Raw genomic sequence first — 20,096 nt, forward strand, 5'->3', positions numbered from 1 at the left:
ACTCACGCCATGTCCGCCAAGTCCTGCAGAGACTATTGGAGAACCACCTGTTCGTTAAGGCTGAGAAGTGTGAGTTTCACCGGAACTCCGTTTCTTTCTTAGGGTGTGTCGTCTCTGAGGAAGGGGTCCTGATGGACCGTCGCAAGGTTCAGGCAGTTGAGGAGTGGCCACCGCCGACCTCCCGTTGTGAGCTCCAGAAGTTCCTGGGGTTTGCAAATTTTTATCGGCGGTTCATTCGCAATTACAGCTCCGTCGCCGCTCCTCTCACCTCCCTGACTTCACCCGCCAGACGCTTCTCCTGGACTCCGGATGTTGCTGAAGCATTCCAGGAGCTCAAGAAGCGTTTCACCACTGCGCCTGTGCTCATCCAGCCTGATCCTGCCCGACAATTCGTGGTGGGGGTGGACGCCTCTGAGTTGGGAGTGGGGGCTGTACTCTCTCAGGTGTCGGCGCAGGATAACAAGCTTCATCCCTGCGCCTTCTTTTCCCGTCGGCTTTCCGCGTCCGAGCGCAACTATGACATCGGCGATCGAGAGCTGCTGGCGGTCAAGCTGGCGTTGGAGGAGTGGAGGCACTGGCTGGAGGGCGCTAGTACCCCGTTTCTGGTGTGGACGGATCATAAGAACCTGGAGTATCTCCGTACTGCTAAGTGTCTTAACCCCCGTCAGGCTTGCTGGTCTCTGTTCTTCGCCAGGTTTGACTTCGTCCTTTCCTACCGCCCAGGTTCTAAGAACGGCAAGCCCGATGCTCTCTCTCGCCAGTCCTCTTCACCTGACGAGCCACCTGAACCCAGCACCATATTGCCTGCTCGTTGCTTGCTAGCCGCGGCAACATGGGAAATCGAGTCCCTGGTGCGCTCAGCCCAGCGGGGTGAGGCCGGTCCCAGTGCATGTCCTGATAACCGCCTGTTTGTTCCCGAGTCTGTTCGTTCGCAGGTTCTGCAGTGGGGACACTCCTCCAGGCTGGCCTGTCACCCAGGGGTCAGACGCACCGCTGCCCTTTTCGAGCAACGCTTCTGGTGGCCGACTATGGTGGAGGATGTACGCAGCTTTGTCTCCGCCTGCTCGGTCTGTGCCCAGAACAAGCCCTCCAATCACCCTCCTGCAGGATTGCTGCGTCCACTGCCGGTGCCCAAGAGACCCTGGTCCCACATCGCCTTGGACTTCGTTACTGGTCTGCCCCCATCAGACGGTAACACCGTCATACTCACGGTTGTTGATCGATTCTCTAAGTCCGTGCACTTCGTAGCACTGCCGAAGCTGCCCACAGCCAAAGAGACTGCCGAGCTCATGATCACCCATGTGTTCAGGCTGCACGGGCTGCCAAGTGATGTGGTGTCAGACCGGGGGTCCCAGTTCACTTCGCACTTTTGGAGGGCTCCATGCACTTCACTTTTTGAATGATCATTACAATCTATTCCTTGCAGTTATGAATGCCTTTCCAAATATTCATGGGCAGCTCAATTTATGACCCCTTGTGGGAATCGTTGCGTGGATATCACACTGTCAGACTGAGTTTGGATCATTCTCCTTGTCACAATTTTAGATGCACTGTGGTAATAACTGTTTTAGAAGTGATTATAATCCCTACCCATTTTTAATAAATACACTGCAATTAAAATATAATTATATATATATATATATATATATATATATATTTTTTTTTTTTTTTTTCCAGAGCTACTTCAGCTACTTCAGCTACATTCAGACTTGTTCTGTAGTAGGATCCACAGCTGCTAAAGTGATGGCCACGCTCCAACATAGATATAAAGTCCTTCCGGTGATCTAGCTTAATGGCTGTCTTGTAGTTTTCATAAATAGAAATTGTGACGTTTCACTCCTGACGAGATCACCATCAAAGCAGCATTTGATTGGTTGGCTCTGGTTGGCTCTGGTTGAATGGCTCTGAACTCAAAATAAAAGAAATAAGGCCAAAACGAGAATTGCTACGGTGAGTCACACTTCAAGAACACAACGTTGCTGTACTGCATATACATTAATAGCGCAACATATGCCCATCTTTATGATTAATAGTAATAATTGGCCTCAGATGCAACCTGAGGCTGATTGCTATAAAAGCTCTCTGACTCGTGTTTCCTCTTTTGCTGTGTTTACTGGGCTTGTCTCATTTCTAACGCTGTAGGAATTGAGGTCAGAATGCAGGAAGAACAGACTGTACTTAAACACAGTTAAATAAACTTGTCCACAATCGTCGGTACAGATACATCACAGCAGCTGCAGAAATAAGCAAATACCATGCGTTCACACACACACACACACACACACACACACACACACACGTGCATGCACTGACATACACAAACACATCCACACACACACACACAAACATAACCACACACAAACACATACTTACAAGCTTAAAGGCCCACACGTGCACACACTCACATACACAAACACATCCACACACACACACGCACACACACACACACACACACACACCAATATATAACCACACACCCACACAAACACATTCTACGCTACGACAAGAAACTTACATATCCATTATGCTTGTATAAACCTAACCCTAGCATGTCTTGTTTGATTTCACTCAGAAAGAACCACGTGTAGATGATTTGATCTGTAATGAACTTCTTCCTCATTGTATATTCATCAATGATGTATGCTTCTTAAAGATCCATACATTAGCGCTTGATCATGAATCATTCAACGCCCCATAATTCGCAATCCCATTAACAAAGCAACGCAATGTAGATCTGCCTTTTTGCCCTGTCTGTCGATGTGTTGTCATTGTGCTTTGCGCTGGGAGGCAGGGACGCAGGGACGCACGCTGCCTGTGTGATTCCGCAGCGGGGCCCTCGCACTGCTAATGGGACACGTCAGCGGGGACCCCTGGGGTGGAACGCACTGCCATCGGATCCAGAATGTACCCACTGTAGCCAGACTCCACTCCCACACTGTGATTCCGGTCATCAAAACCTGTTCAGCCTGATGCAGACTTGTGCCTTTGCCAAAATCTGCGGAGAAAGCCGGATCTTAAAATATCACATTTTCTCCCTCTCTCCCCATGGGGAATGCTCGAAAGGCACTGTTCATGGGAAACAATGACACCTGATTAAAATTGTACAGCATTCAGACATGACTAATGCTCTTTATAATATCATGTACCGTAAATAAAGAGAACACAGGGGAAATTGCATGGGTGTGACTCAAAAAATACTGTGATGCCAGGGGAGGAAATGAGAACTAATCTCTCCATTCACTCATTCCCTCAGCAACATGCACACTCTCCCATGAGCCATCTGTGTCTTATACAACCTTGAGTCTTACAGGATATCTCCCTTTGTGTCTTACAGGATGTCTGCCCTTGTGTTTTACTGGATATGTAATACTGTGTCTTCCAGGATATGTGATATTATGTTTTATAGCATTTCTGCCCCTGAAAAACAGCATGTCTACCCTGTAGTATTTTAGTATGTATATTTTAGTGTCTTACAGGATGTGTCCTTGTGTCTTACAGGAAATCCTACCCTGAGTATTTTGGGACACTGGGCAGTGTTTTACTAGAAAATCATGCTGTGTCCCTGTTTCATAGGTCCCTTGGCAACCATGTTACCCATTGGCACAACCACCATGCACCAAACTCCTCCTAAGCAGAGAAGAATATTCATTACCCTGCTGAGACACCTGCATGAAAGATGCGGGTCATGGCTGATGGCTGATGGCTCATTTGACTTTCATGTGGCCCCAATTCCCAAGGGGCTGCAGAGACCTTGGGGTGACAGGGATCATGGAGGTGGACCAGGAGGACGAGGTGAAGATGTAAGTTCACGTTGTCGAGGATGATGCACTTCCAGCTGAGCCCTGTGTTGGTGAGTCCTCTGTGGAAGGCTGAACACAGCCAGAATGCATCCAAAAGGCAGCCAGAAGGCAGCCAAAACGCAGCCACAGTGCAGCCAAAACACAGCCAGAATGCAGCCAAAACACAGCCACAATGCAGCCAAAACGCAGCCAGAATGCAGCCAAAACGCAGCCAGAATGCAGCCAAAACACAGCCACAATGCAGCCAAAACGCAGCCAGAATGCAGCCAAAACGCAGCCAGAATGCAGCCAAAACGCAGCCAGAAAGCAGCCAAAACTGTCAGGACTGCGGCTCCCTAGCCGGGTTTGTTTTTGTTTTCGTTGTTGTTTTCCCTGTCCATGTGCTTTTGTTTTTCCCTGTGTTCCAGCCCTGCCCTGCTCTCCGCCCTGTCTCCGCCCACCTGGTCATCTGACTGGCTCCACCCGCCTACCTGCACACCTGAACCCCATCTTGTCATCTGCCTTGCCCTATATATTCCTTGTTTGTTTCTTGTCTCATCGCGAGTTCGTCTCAGTTCGTCTGTGTCGCTACAAGCCGTTTGTTCCTCTTCTGCCTGCCTGCCTGCCTGCCTGCTTGCTGTTTATCTGAACTCTTGCCTGTTTTCTTGACTACGTTTTTGGATCCGATTTTTGGTATTGTTAGCTGTGTTTCTCTGGTTTTCCGACTTCGCCTGTTTTTGACTACGTTTTCTGGATTCCCCGTGTTGGCTTTATTAAACATCGCTTTGTGCACCCCATTCTGCTGTCTGCACTTGAGTCCCTGCCTGAGCCCTGACAGTACGAACTCACCAGTATGGACTCAGCGGACAGTGACCAGCTGCGATCGGTGCTGGACCGACAGGGAGCTCTCCTCGGCCGACATCAGAACCAGCTCGAGTCGGTTGGCAAGACCCTGGAGAGCTTTGCGGTTAGCCTGCACAACCTCTCCGCTCTACTGCAGCAGCTCCAGCTCGCACAAGACGCCCCAGCAGATTCCCCTGCACCTCCTCCACAGCCTCTTGCCCTCCTGCCTGGACGGGAGCCCCGTCTGCCGCCTCCTGAGCCGTATGCCGGTGAGCCTGGAACCTGCCGCTCCTTTTTGTCCCAGTGTTCGTTGGTGTTCGAGCTCCAGCTGTCGACCTTCCCCACTGATCAGGCAAGGATCGCCTACATTATCACCCTGTTGACCGGACGTGCCAGGGAGTGGGGAACGGCAATTTGGGATGCCCGCTCACCTGTGTGTTCCTCCTACGCCACCTTCTGTGAGGAGATGAGGCGGGTGTTCGACCGTTCCAAACACGGTCGTGAGGCTGCTCGGGAGATGTTACAGATCCGTCAGAGAGGGGACTCGGTCTCCGATTACGCCATAGACTTTCGGACCCTCGCTGCGACCTGTAGCTGGAATCAGGAAGCTCTGTACAACACGTTCCTCCATGGATTGTCTGAGGAGATCAAAGACGAGCTTGTCACCCGGGAGCTGCCTGCTGATTTCGATGCCTTAGTTGACCTCGCCATCCGTGTAGACCACCGCCTGTCTGCACGTCGAAGGGAGCGAGCAGAGTCCCGGAGATCAGCGGAGGAGTTCCGGAGAACCCCTGCGCCCTCAGCAGCAACACCCTCAGTCCCTGCTGCCCAAGGTCTGTCAACAGAACCGATTTCGATCGACCGCACGCACCTGTCTCCAGCTGAGCGCCAGAGACGGATCCGGACCCGATCCTGCCTGTACTGTGGCAACCCCGGGCACTTCGTCGCCAACTGCCTGATTAAGAGCCAGCGCTCACCCGTAGTCGGGGAGATACAGGTGAGCGTAACCCCTCTGTCTGACTCCCCGGTTACTCGCCCACTGTTGTCTGCCTCTCTCCTTGTGAACGGTCAGCCTCAGGTGGTAGCAGTTCTTATCGACTCCGGAGCAGACGGCAACTTCATTGATGCTGACCTTGTCCAGCAGCTCGGGTTGCCTCAGGTCCCGCTCCAGACTCCCCTTGAAGCCGTTGCCATCACCGGGAGGCCCCTTGTCAGGATCACCCACATCACTTCCCCGCTGAGTCTACTGCTGTCCGGCAACCACCGTGAGGACATCGTACTTCATATCATTGATACGCCGCAAGCACCGCTGGTACTGGGACACCCCTGGCTCTGCAAGCACAACCCCTGGATAAACTGGGTTGAGAATAAGGTGCTGGAGTGGAGCTCCTTCTGCGCATCTCACTGCCTCAAAGATGCCCCGGTTCCTGTTTCTTCTGTTCCCTTCACTGCAGAGGAGTTCCCCGACCTGTCTGGGGTGCCCCCCGAGTACCTGGATCTGAAGGGGGTGTTTAGCAAATCCCGCGCCACCTCCTTGCCTCCTCACAGACCCTATGACTGCACCATCGATCTCTTGCCCAGCACCACTCCACCCTGGGGCCGCCTGTATTCCCTGTCGCCAAAGGAGACGGAGGCCACGAATAAGTATATCCGGGAGTCCCTGGCTGCCGGCATTATTCGCCCTTCGTCCTCTCCAGCGGGAGCGGGTTTCTTCTTCGTGGGAAAGAAGGACGGCTCACTCCGCCCCTGCATTGACTACCGAGGGCTAAACAGCATCACGTGAAGAACCACCTGGTCCGCATCAGAGAGGGGGATGAATGGAAGACCGCATTCAACACTCCGACGGGGCACTACGAATATCTGGTCATGCCCTTCGGTCTAACTAATGCCCCATCTGTCTTTCAGGCCCTGGTTAACGATGTTCTTCGGGACATGCTTAGGCGGTTCGTGTTTGTTTACTTGGACGACATTCTAATCTTCTCCCGGTCGCCTGCCGAACACTCACGCCATGTCCGCCAAGTCCTGCAGAGACTATTGGAGAACCACCTGTTCGTTAAGGCTGAGAAGTGTGAGTTTCACCGGAACTCCGTTTCTTTCTTAGGGTGTGTCGTCTCTGAGGAAGGGGTCCTGATGGACCGTCGCAAGGTTCAGGCAGTTGAGGAGTGGCCACCGCCGACCTCCCGTTGTGAGCTCCAGAAGTTCCTGGGGTTTGCAAATTTTTATCGGCGGTTCATTCGCAATTACAGCTCCGTCGCTGCTCCTCTCACCTCCCTGACTTCACCCGCCAGACGCTTCTCCTGGACTCCGGATGTTGCTGAAGCATTCCAGGAGCTCAAGAAGCGTTTCACCACTGCGCCTGTGCTCATCCAGCCTGATCCTGCCCGACAATTCGTGGTGGGGGTGGACGCCTCTGAGTTGGGAGTGGGGGCTGTACTCTCTCAGGTGTCGGCGCAGGATAACAAGCTTCATCCCTGCGCCTTCTTTTCCCGTCGGCTTTCCGCGTCCGAGCGCAACTATGACATCGGCGATCGAGAGCTGCTGGCGGTCAAGCTGGCGTTGGAGGAGTGGAGGCACTGGCTGGAGGGCGCTAGTACCCCGTTTCTGGTGTGGACGGATCATAAGAACCTGGAGTATCTCCGTACTGCTAAGTGTCTTAACCCCCGTCAGGCTTGCTGGTCTCTGTTCTTCGCCAGGTTTGACTTCGTCCTTTCCTACCGCCCAGGTTCTAAGAACGGCAAGCCCGATGCTCTCTCTCGCCAGTCCTCTTCACCTGACGAGCCACCTGAACCCAGCACCATATTGCCTGCTCGTTGCTTGCTAGCCACGGCAACATGGGAAATCGAGTCCCTGGTGCGCTCAGCCCAGCGGGGTGAGGCCGGTCCCAGTGCATGTCCTGATAACCGCCTGTTTGTTCCCGAGTCTGTTCGTTCGCAGGTTCTGCAGTGGGGACACTCCTCCAGGCTGGCCTGTCACCCAGGGGTCAGACGCACCGCTGCCCTTTTCGAGCAACGCTTCTGGTGGCCGACTATGGTGGAGGATGTACGCAGCTTTGTCTCCGCCTGCTCGGTCTGTGCCCAGAACAAGCCCTCCAATCACCCTCCTGCAGGATTGCTGCGTCCACTGCCGGTGCCCAAGAGACCCTGGTCCCACATCGCCTTGGACTTCGTCACTGGTCTGCCCCCATCAGACGGTAACACCGTCATACTCACGGTTGTTGATCGATTCTCTAAGTCCGTGCACTTCGTAGCACTGCCGAAGCTGCCCACAGCCAAAGAGACTGCCGAGCTCATGATCACCCATGTGTTCAGGCTGCACGGGCTGCCAAGTGATGTGGTGTCAGACCGGGGGTCCCAGTTCACTTCGCACTTTTGGAGGGCGTTCTGTAAACTGTTAGGGGCATCTGTGAGTCTGTCCTCAGGCTTCCACCCACAGACCAACGGCCAGACCAAGCGGGCTAACCAGCAATTGGAGACGGTGTTGCGTTGCCTGGCCTCGCAAGACCCCAGCTCCTGGAGTCGGCTGCTGTCCTGGGTGGAATACTCCATCAACTCCCTGCCATCTTCTTCCACCGGCATGTCCCCTTTCCAGTGCTGCCTTGGCTATCAGCCCCCCCTGTTCCCGGCTCAGGAGGAAGAGGTTGGCGTGCCTTCAGCGGAGGTATTCGTTAGCCGATGTCGGCGGACCTGGAAGCGCGCCCGGACCACGCTTCTGCGTGCTACTGCCCGAATCAAGCAGGCAGCTGATCGGCATCGGTCCACGTCCAGGGGCAGCGGGTGTGGCTTTCCACACGAGACCTTCCTCTCCGAGTGGAGTCTCGCAAGCTGGCTCCGCGTTTTATCGGTCCCTTCCCCATCGCCAAGATCATCAGCCCCGCCGCAGTCCGGCTCAAACTGCCGCTCTCTCTCCGCCGCATCCACCCAACCTTCCACGTCTCCAGGGTCAAGCCTGTCGTCCGCAGCCCTCTTTGCCCGGCTCCGCGGGCTCCTCCGCCTCCCCGCCTGATCGATGGATCCGAGGCGTACACGGTACGTCGCCTGCTGGGAGTTCGGCGTCGGGGCCGCGGACTGCAATACCTGGTGGACTGGGAGGGTTACGGCCCAGAGGAACGGTGCTGGGTCCCGGCCCGTGACATCCTCGACCCTTCCCTCATCGCGGACTTCCGTCGGCGTCATCCTGGACTGCCTGCTGGGACGCCTGGTGGCGTCCGTAGGGGGGGGGGGGGGGGGGGGGGGGGTACTGTCAGGACTGCGGCTCCCTAGCCGGGTTTGTTTTTGTTTTTGTTGTTGTTTTCCCTGTCCATGTGCTTTTGTTTTTCCCTGTGTTCCAGCCCTGCCCTGCTCTCCACCCTGTCTCCGCCCACCTGGTCATCTGACTGGCTCCACCCGCCTACCTGCACACCTGAACCCCATCTTGTCATCTGCCTTGCCCTATATATTCCTTGTTTCTTGTCTCATCGCGAGTTCGTCTCAGTTCGTCTGTGTCGCTACAAGCCGTTTGTTCCTCTTCTGTCTGCCTGCCTGCCTGCCTGCCTGCCTGCTTGCTGTTTATCTGAACTCTTGCCTGTTTTCTTGACTACGTTTTTGGATCCGATTTTTGGTATTGTTAGCCGTGTTTCTCTGGTTTTCCGACTTTGCCTGTTTTTGACTACGTTTTCTGGATTCCCCGTGTTGGCTTTATTAAACATCGCTTTGTGCACCCCATTCCGCTGTCTGCGCTTGAGTCCCTGCCTGAGCCCTGACAAAAACGCAGCCAGAATGCAGCTAAAATGCAGCCAGAATGCAGCTAAAATGCAGCCAGAATGCAGCCAAAACGCAGCCAGAATGCAGCCAAAACACAGCCAGAGTGCAGCCAAAACGCAGCCAGAATGCAGCCAAAACACAGCCAGAATGCAGCCAAAACACAGCCAGAGTGCAGCCAAAACGCAGCCAGAATGCAGCCAAAACACAGCCAGAATGCAGCCAAAACACAGCCACAATGCAGCCAAAACGCAGCCAGAATGCAGCCAGAATGCAGCCAAAACGCAGCCAGAATGCAGCCAAAACGCAGCCAGAATGCAGCCAGAACGCAGGTAGAATGCAGCCAGAACGCAGCCAGAATGCAGCCAAAACGCAGCCAGAATGCAGCCAAAACGCAGCCAGAATGCAGCCACAGTGCAGCCAAAACGCAGCCAGAATGCAGCCAAAACGCAGCCAGAATGCAGCCAAAACGCAGCCAGAATGCAGCCAAAACGCAGCCAGAATGCAGCCAGAACACAGCCAGAATGCAGCTAAAATGCAGCCAGAACACAGCCAGAATGAACTGTTTAGCCTCTTCTTTCCAAAACATTCCATTAGCAGTAGTTCTGGGGGTCACCTACTGTTGAATTGTGTTTCATGTATCTGAGTTATACCTTAGCCTTCATCCTATACACCTATCCACAATACACATAAATCGAGTTAGTTGCTAGTTCCATAAGGTCCTTTCTCACATTTACACATATCACATCATGTTTCCCACAACTCACAATAAAACATCAACGTATTCAATTTAACCAAACTTCAACAGCTAAAAAGGTGCTGTTATTGCACACAATGGCAGCAATGCTGAGAAATACCTAAAGGATCCCCCAAGCCCCAGTGCGTGATGAATAAAACAAACAGCAAGGTCTTTACAGGTTGTCTGAATGGCAGTGAGCTGTGAATGTGTCACAGAACTGGGACACATGGAAGTTCTTCACATGAGGGCAGAGGGCACCATGGATTTCTGGGAAGTGTAGTCAGGTGGTGATTCCCCATGTTTTAGTGTGGTTGACTAACTGACACATGCACACAAACACAAGCATGCGCGCACACACACACACGCACACACACACGCACACACACACACATGCACACACACACACAAACACACACACACACAGAAGAATATATATGATAAGATATAAAAAACCTAAAACTCAACATGTATGTAGCTTTAATTCTGAGAGAGAGACATATGTCGGTCACTTAATTTTATATCAACTGTTGCTTCATTCAGTATGCAACATTGTATTGTATATGTTGTTTTCTTTAATCCATACATTGTTTTAATCATGAATCATATGCCCATAATTTACCAAGTAATACAACATAAGCACATGCACAAGGTTAAGTATTGAGAATCAGGCAACTGGAGATAAGCCAGGCACAAAAGAAAAAAAAAAAAAAGTTGGGGTTTTGGAAGGCGGCGGAGGCAATGCTGACAATGCTGGCTATTTCCTGGCTTCCAGAGGGATAACTGACAAAATTTCTGGACACCACTGAAGAGGCTAACAAACACGCCCCTTTAATGACTGCGATGCAGATAGTCCAACTGGGACTTATTGAACACACCACTTAACACTGAGAGGGAGGGAGACAGTGAGAAGAGAGAAACAGAGAAGGAGCTTTAACTGCTTGTGAAAACCAGCATTATGCACACCTCCAAGTACTACACTGCTATACGGCTATGAGTATGTGCTAGTTTTCTGCTCATGTTTCATTGAACATGTCCCTACTGTGTAATTAATACTATCAATGACCTATTTTGTTTACAAACTGGAGTCATTTTCCATGTATGGGTAATCATCAACATGCATCTTTAAAACAGCAGCTTTTTATGTCCTTTCTAAATAGCTCATGCTTTAATTCCTTCCATGTTTGTGACTCACGGAAACGCTCCAAGCACTCAGGGTTGTTGTTCTCTACCAAAAAAATCAGCCTTTCACCTCACGGTTATAATTTAACATGTAAATCTAACTGGAGCTTGAAATTAATTTGATGTTTCCCAGAGAAAGTCAATGAGTACTTAAAAGGAACCCCAGGGAAAGTGCTCGGTTGGACGTGCGAGGCGCAATTCGATTGCCCTTAGGATGTTGGGAGGTGTTTGAAATTCATTGAGTCAGCTTCTCACCAATTCAAAACCCACATACAAATTGGAGCGAAACATCATTGTGATCATTAATCATTGTTAATGACAAATTAATGACAAAAAAAACATTGCTTCTGTGATTCTTATTGCAACTTGCTCTAGCTGCACACAGTCCTATTCATGTGTAGTTTGTTTGCTAAAATAGAATGCTGCAATGACAAATACAGAGCAAACTTTTTTTCACTAAGCTAACATGGCCTCATATCTAAAACAATAGCAATTTTGGTATCAGAACTTCTCCAAAATTAAGGAAATAAGACTGTCCATAAAAATGCATTTAATATCTTAATATTTACTCAGTCTAGTATTCACCTAATGATTACACTGTTCTGCATTTTAGTAAACTGATTATTTTCTCACCATTTTAATACCTGCAGAGCTCTGGCCTTGACAAAAATGTAACCTTGGGGCCCAGCGGCGGTTTTTCAGGAGGACAAAGCAGTAAATTAAAAGCTGGTTTCATGCGCACAGGTTGTACCCGCTTGTTTATTGCCACTTATGTGCTCCACATTCGCCCTTAAACAAGGTGACTTGTACAGTTTACATTTACTCTACACGTCACCCATTTATACAGCCACAGTATTTACTGAAGCAGCTCATTTCGCTTGAGGGTTCAACAACAGCAGGCCTTGTCTGGGCATGGAACCCCGTGACCTTCTCCTGGGATCGCCAGATACCAGGCTGATGCTGGTGGGGAAAAGTTTGGAAAACTTTGGGTGGAATAATATTTATAGAAGACAGGAGTAGCATCTACAGAAGCCAGGCTGAATGAACTGTTTCTCAAGCTTCAATAGTGATTGGTTCCATTATTGTGTGTGTGTGTGTGTGTGTGTGTGTGTGTGTGTGTGTGTTCCAGTAGGTGTACTGACACACAAGGCACAGATGGGGAAAATGCAGGCCAAAGTGAGCATGTTCTGCAGACTCTGTGGTTCCGCTCACAGAACGACAGAGCACCCGTCCGTGTGGCCGCTGCTGCGGCTGGGTTCTGCGTCGCCGCCCTCCAGCTGAAAACCAAAAGGAGGACAAACACGGATAAATAACGCTTTTGGAAGCGTGCTGTGTGTATGCCCCTTTTACGCTTGAGTCCCTGTTTATCTGAAAACATGGCATTTATCTGGGGCCAATAACCAAGGCTGCATTGTACGCCGGGTACAATTTTGGAACCAATTTCAACAGATTGGGTTTGAAATAGAGCAATTTAGGACAGCGGGCCCGTCCCACTTCAGATTTGTGCCTATAAACCTCAATGTGCAAGAGTTATTCATTCTTCCTGTCTGACACAATTAAGTGGACAGGAAAACAAGGAGGAGCAGTACCCCAAGACTAGCTCAAAAAGGTGACAATGGAACCAAAACTAAAGTACTCTGATGGCTCAGGAAAGCTGGCAGTAAACATTTTGTGTGTTCTAATAGGAAACGACAACTTGTTCTTATTCAACTGGGTAGCATAGACCCCATCCTTCAAAGACCACTGCCTTCTGACAGCTCAATCTGACATGCTATCAGACCAATGATGGGTTTCCAATCACAGGAAGCATTCTCTCTCTGGGCTCCCGAAGGACTTGTTCTAAACACAAGCTGAGCTTCACAGCCAAGACATCTCTGTTTCTAGTCTGCGCTGTGTCATTAGCGAACTATGACCAGAAGTCTGCAGCAGCTAGTTGTAACAGGCTTCCTCCCACCAAGGTAGAGTGGAGTGACATCTGCCAGGGTTCCTCAGCTTTCCGACTAGTACATCAGCACCGCCTAGCGATCCATCAGTCACTTAGCTCTCTTCAGTGAGGGATGCAGTGCATTGCCCCTTGTCATTGCCACTCCTGAGGCGCACCTGTTTGGAACAGCCACAGGCTGCAGGTGAGCGTGTCGGAGGAGGTCCCAGTCTCCTTTTTAGCTGGGGCTGGGACTAGATTCAGCATTTGAGCACTAAGCTGGACTCAGTGTGACCCCCTCCCACATCCACATGGGAAGCAGTGAGGTGAGCTTAGAGCTCAGGTGCCAGTTTCGGTCCCTCTCCCCTTAAAAGAAGGGAAAATCCAAATGCTAGATACCCTGGTTATCAAAGCAGGTAACGATGTGTTGCTCTTTCAGAAATACTAATACTCAACCTCATTAATATCAGTTAACCAATCCGGTTTATACATTACATTTACATTTATTCATTTGGCAGACGCTTTTATCCAAAGCGACATACAAGTGAGGTACAATACAACACAAGCGAAAAACCATACGGAGTCAACAATATTAGAAAGACTGCATGACAAAGTTCCAAAGTATGGCCAGGCGAGGTACCAACTAGCAGGTAAAGCAAGCGCGTGCGTTAAACCATTATAACCAAATCATGACAACCAAACCATTACATTAAACCATTTCAACCAAACTATTACAGCCAAATTGTTAGTTTTTATTTATTTATTTTCTTTTTAATATAGTTTAGTAGGAGATGGGGGGAAGTGTTTCAGGTGCTCAGGTAAAAGCAGAAGAGCTGTGTCTTCAGACGTTTCTTGAAGACAGAGAGGGGCTCAGCAGAACGGATGAGGTGTGGAAGTTCGTTCCACCACCGGGGGACAATGGCAGAGAAAGTCCTATCAATACTGTCAACAACCTGAGGCTCTGTGAAAAAAGACTGCAGGAAAATGAAAATGGAGATATTAAGCACACACTAACGAGCCAACCCTAATACTGGTTTTGAATAGGTGCCCAGCCATACACTTCCTCAGTAATTTTCATATTTCAGACAGTCTCTAAGTCTCTTGTCCACCTCAGGTTTTTCCATGAAGAGCGCTTGAGTCCAATCAAAGTTCTAATGGACCCTGTTTTCAATAACACGCCATCTATGTCTTGTTCTGAACTAAGGACTGAACTTGCTAAGCAAAATCCACTCAGCCATTCGGTCTAGCACTGTTTGTCACCCTAATGATTTCAACCAAATAACAAGTTCATCCTTAAAACTTGCTTATGCTGAGATCGCCATGCTCATCCTATGAGCCATGCTGTGTCAACCACCCTGCTGCTCACGCTTCCAGTCTCTTCCTCTTCAGCTTTCCAAGTCTCCACCCCATTCATTTCACCCAGTCTCCACCCCCTTCATTTCACCCAGTCCCCCCGCCCCCCTCATTTCACCCAGTCTCCACCCCATTCATTTCACCCAGTCTCCACCCCATTCATTTCACCCAGTCCCCCCGCTCCCCTCATTTCACCCAGTCTCCACCCCATTCATTTCACCCAGTCTCCACCCCCTTCATTTCACCCAGTCCCCCCGCCCCCCTCATTTCACCCAGTCTCCACCACATTCATTTCACCCAGTCTCCACCCCATTCATTTCACCCAGTCCCCCCGCTCCCCTCATTTCACCCAGTCTCCACTCCCTTCATTTCACCCAGTCTCTGTCACTTTCGTCTCCACCCCTTCTTTTCACCCAGTCTCCAATCCCTTCTTTTCATCCAGCTGCTTCCTACAAATTCTACAGATCATCTAAGACCACAGAAGGGTAGGGCTTAAAGGATGAAGATGTAAAACACATACGATTTAACACAGCCCCATTCTCTATCCTCACCAACAATAAAGGAAATGTTTTAGGAGCAAACAGACAATTAGACTATTCATGATGATGTGTGCAGACAGAAACCTACATAAAACATAATAGAGGCTATTAAAATCACTGTATGAGGTATTTCCCAGACCCAGAATGTACCTTTGAAGATCATGATATAAGGCAGGACACCTTGGCAAGTCCTAAAAGTGATAAAGTGATACACAATGGATTTTGGGAAAAAATAACACATTAAATGCTCTCTGTTCATTGCTAAGTGATCCTAGCGTTAAAACAAACAACAACTTTCAATTGCACAAAGTCACACCTCCGCAATTCCAAAGCAAGGTGGTTTGTGTTAACAAGGTGTCAGGGATGGCCTGGGGACGTGCTGCTGCCAGCCACACTGGGTGAATGGCCCCATTAGGAGCTTCGGTGCTCCTGACAGCTGAGGCAGAGAGCGTCTGGCGCATGCCGCGGAAATGCTGCGGAAACACTGTGGAAATGCTGTCTATTAAGACATGGCCCGAAGGACTCCGCGTTTGCAGCCCCTGCTGGGCATGGAGCCATTGTGTGTTCACTGGCCTGGCTCAAAAGCTATCACGATCGGCACACATCTGCACGCTCGGATGGAGGCCAAAACAGACCAAGGAGTTAAATATCTTGAGGGCTTGTAACATGGAGGGAGTGGGGGTGGGCTTGCAGTTTGGGTGGCAAGAGGAGCTCCGATTAACATCTCTCAGGCTGTAACTACATTTGCTGTCCTCCAGTCAGAGCACTGTACTCTAACACCCACAGCTTCCCAAACCAATATGTGAGACCCGACCAGCCACAGTGCATCTAGTGGTGAACACAGTGAAGGGAGTCACAAAGTCAGGCGTCATGCAGAAGCGGACATCCCAAAACACAAGGCATGACAAATATTCTACAAGAAAATATGCACTATATTCTATGCATGAAGAAGTATGGGGGTGCTATGTTATGAGAATTTCCATGTAACACAACTCTACCAGAAGCTTGCCAGAAGTGCCTCTTAATTCCTCTTAAACACAGTATTATGTATTTTGAAAAAAATATATTCAATTTCTATAGGAATTACCATGACAATTCATGACAGGTCCAACCCTACCTGTAAATATTCATAACATCAGCACTGCCATTAATGTCAACGCTGCATTAGCAATGTTAGCATCAGTAGAAGAGCAGTAGTGGCAGAGGCCATAGTTAGCGGTAGCCTTCACTTACCTCCAAGGCCAGGCCTAAGCCGGTTATCATAGCCATCCAGGAGTCTGTCGAGGATTCTGGTGAACAGGGTGATGTTGTTTTTGACAGCGTCTGTTCCTGAGTCGTCTGCCATCGACCTGCATGGGTGAAGAACGCACAGGTTGGAACGCGCGTAAGTGCTCCCGAGGTGAGCAGCGGGCTACAGCTGCCCTTTCTCTTTTGGCCACCTCTGAGAAGTGGCACCTCCCGTGCGGCTACCAAGCTTGGGTATCCACAAAAACCAGAGAACTGCTTACTATGGGATGAGAGGGGGGTGACGGTTTATGATGACAGATATACTGTGACTGTCTCCATAGCCGATTGCCCTCTCATTCCTGATAGTTCATAGTCCTTCTATTTTACAGGGAAGCAGGCTGGAACATTTGGCACAGTATCACTTTCCTTGGAGAGTGACAGTGGAATATTCAGCACAGTATCTACCCCCTTCCCAGGAGAGATACAGAGTGGAACATTCAGCACAGTATCTATCCCCTTCCCATGAGAGATACAGAGTGGAACATTCAGCACAGTATCTACCCCCTTCCCAGGAGAGATACAGAGTGGAACATTCAGCACAATATCTATCCCCTTCTCAGGAGAGACACGGAGTGGAACATTCAGCACAACATCTATCCCCTTCTCAGGAGAGATACAGAGTAGAACATTCAGCACAGCATCTATCCCCTTCCCATGAGAGATACAGAGTGGAACATTCAGCACAGTATCCCCTTCTCAGGAGAGACACGGAGTGGAACATTCAGCAGAGCATCTATCCCCTTCCCAGGAGAGATACAGAGTGGAACATTCAACACAGTATCTATCCCCTTCCCATGAGAGATACAGAGTGGAACATTCAGCACAGTATCCTCTTCCCAGGAGAGACACAGAGTGGAACATTCAGCACAATATCTATTACCCTTCTCAGGAGAGACACGGAGTGGAACATCAAGGGCTCTGTGCTTATCCTGCATGCACACATGCACACTGGCACAGGACACAGACTCACATAAACAAAAATATTCCAGAGTCACCTGCAGCTTTAGCCCTCTTTCATGTGGCACTTGTATGTATTTTTTTCTGTTATTACAATGCCTGCTGTCTCTGTGGGGCACTGTTGTTGCACCCTTGGACAAGGTGCTTAGCCCAAATTGCAACAATAAATATCCAGTTGTATGAATGGATGGGATATTAAAACTGTGATTTGTGTAAGTTGGCTGGATAAGTGTGCCTGCTACATAGGTACAATGCAAACAAAAAGGAGTGCTCCCATTGTAGAGTATTATTGGCATATTTGTAATTGGCTCTTGTTTAAAGGGCACAGAATGTCTTGAAACAGCTACCCACTTCTTGTCTGCCATTCATTATGCTTCTACAGGATCATTTATTTGTGGTGACTTTTTTCAGGTATGAAATGCTGCCATAATTTGTTCTGTAGCATGCTGATTCACAGTGTTAATTTATGGAGAGGCTTTTGGACTTCACAGCCTGGTGTAACTGATCGTGTCAGAAGAAAGCACATATCCCTAAATTTAACACAGCTGGTAGACAGACTGGCTTTGTTTTCCAAAAGACTGAGTTGGCGGGGGTCTTTAAGATTGCTTATAGCAGGGCACTTTTCACCATGTAATCAATCAATTAAACAAGCATATCAAATGTTGCCTGTTCTTCATGTGCACAGGTACCAACATCATGTTCTCGCCAATGAACAAATGAATACTTCTAGAAGTGCCCAAGGATTCAACTTTAATTCTTGAGTCAAATCAGTTTCAACACTCAAACAAATGCATATGCCTTTGTAAGGTTGAACTATTTCTATAATAAATGAATTGGAAGGTTGTTGAGCCTACCTGTCATTACTATTTGGAGATGTTAATTACAACAATGAGGCAGTCTAAGCTAATATAAATAAACTTTTGGAGTCATAAACGGTATCTCCAAATTAAAGGAGGCACTGGACCAATTATGCTGATAACTAATAATTAAGGATTTGTTTCAGGACACACTAAAACCAGCACTGGTTACTTAATTATCACAAGAATGTGATTCCTCATGACCAAATTCATTTTTATCACACGAAGACGGTAAGAGCATAATCGCCCCAAGCATTAATCAGTGGTGACGAATAAGTGGTGAGGCCTGCGTTTGTAGTATCTAGCTCGTGTTCAGCTTTTCGTAAAAGGCACAGAGAAATCTTTCTTCCGAAATAAAATGCTTATCAACATTTCAAAGTCCCTCGTGTCAACTTCGTGAAGTTGTGCGCTATCTCCACCTAGAGGAGTCGAGATCAAATATCATCAGAGTTGCTCTCCATTCGATTGACCACATCCTGCACTCGCGTGCGTCTCCGTCGTCCAGCCGGTTGTTTTTCAGTTGGTTTCTCCGCCGTGCGTAAAGAGAGGACCGACCACATCCGAGATGCACGATTTTGTGTGGCGGTGTCGCGAATGGAAAGACCCGGGAGTGAATTTGCAACGCAGACAGCCGGGTTAGTCCAGCCCCCGCGTGCTTTCCGTTGGTTATACTTCAGATTAACATGAGTGGTAACATAGAGATGCAACTCACCGTGCCTGCCAGAAGATCATCATCGTAAAGCCGATAAACAAGTAGTGGTGGAGATTCACCCGCTCCCTCATTGCTGGTATTTACACCTAAACAAATAGGACGCATAGAAAACACTAAAATTATTGTGTGATTAAGGAATATTTTAATACAATTCCCTTCATATCACACATACTACCAGTGAACCCTTGTGATATTCTGCATATGTGCTAAACAGCCAGAACAACTGTATATATGGTTAACTTCATACTCCACCAAGACGGTGAAAAATCAACAGTAATATTCAAGAAGCACGTTTTCATGCAATAAGCGTACACGGCTAGGATAGACTATTGAAACACTACTACCCTACTATGTATATATGTGACAACGAACTGCTCAGTTGATCCGCAAAAACTGTATGCATCATTTGATAACTTTATGTGTCCCACTCACCAACTATATAAAATATACACTCGCACACATGCAAACACATGGAAAACACTACTGGTGTTAACACTGTTGCACTTGTGCCTCTTCTCTCCCCCGCTTGTTGAGTGGGAAATTCTCAGATGTGTTGATTACTGAACAGTTAGCCAAGACCTGCAAAGACTGCACAGATTATAGTCGAGAGCGCCAGGATGTGAAACGATCGTCAGTGAGATGCTTACCTGAAAGGGGAGACGTCTCCCCGTAGCGTGCTCCTGATGAAGATGAAGATTAGGTGAAAGTTGTTCCGAAGAGCACACTGCAGCAACTACACTGGTTGTGCACTGTGAGGTTTAGGTGAGACCCGGGGAGCGCGCGAAGAAAACGAGAGCGAGCATGAATAAATTCCAGATAACAGAAAATCACTTGAAGCGAAACGGTTGGTGTGGCCCGCGTGTCCCGATTCCTCGCTTGTGTTTTCCTTGTATTTTAGTTCCTCTCACCTGCTCATATTATGTTTCTAAATCGGTAGCACGAGCCAGTGAAACAAAAGTATAAAGAAAAAAATGAGAGGCAACACCGGGTCCTAAAGCCAGCTATGTTCTACAGCAACCTCCCCCACAAACCACAAACCACTTGAGAATTCTACTAGTTGGAATCTCCTTGTTTTGTGCCCCCATAAAGATATTGACAGATATTAGGGAATACATTGGATGGATCTGTTGATTTACTTCCCCCCTGCGACCAGCAATAGTCCCTAAAGCGTAAATCATCTTCAAGAATTTGAAA

The 20,096-nt window shown here is 48.9% G+C and overlaps 1 protein-coding gene across 1 annotated transcript in view; it reads right to left on the bottom strand.

The window, feature by feature from the left end:
• Positions 1–19,808, bottom strand: part of gabra2a (gamma-aminobutyric acid type A receptor subunit alpha2a) — a 74,879-nt gene extending 55,071 nt beyond the window's left edge. The window contains exons 1-3 of the mRNA XM_036516485.1: positions 19,550–19,808; positions 18,903–18,988; positions 16,323–16,438 (exon numbers count right to left, since the gene is read on the bottom strand). Coding sequence (XP_036372378.1) covers positions 16,323–16,438; positions 18,903–18,973 — 187 coding nt within the window. The 5' untranslated portion in view covers positions 18,974–18,988; positions 19,550–19,808. The remainder of the gene's footprint in view (positions 1–16,322; positions 16,439–18,902; positions 18,989–19,549) is intronic.
• Positions 19,809–20,096: the final 288 nt, after the last annotated feature.

This window comes from Megalops cyprinoides, chromosome 22, assembly GCF_013368585.1.
Source record: "Megalops cyprinoides isolate fMegCyp1 chromosome 22, fMegCyp1.pri, whole genome shotgun sequence".
Classification (NCBI taxonomy): Eukaryota; Metazoa; Chordata; class Actinopteri; order Elopiformes; family Megalopidae; genus Megalops; species Megalops cyprinoides.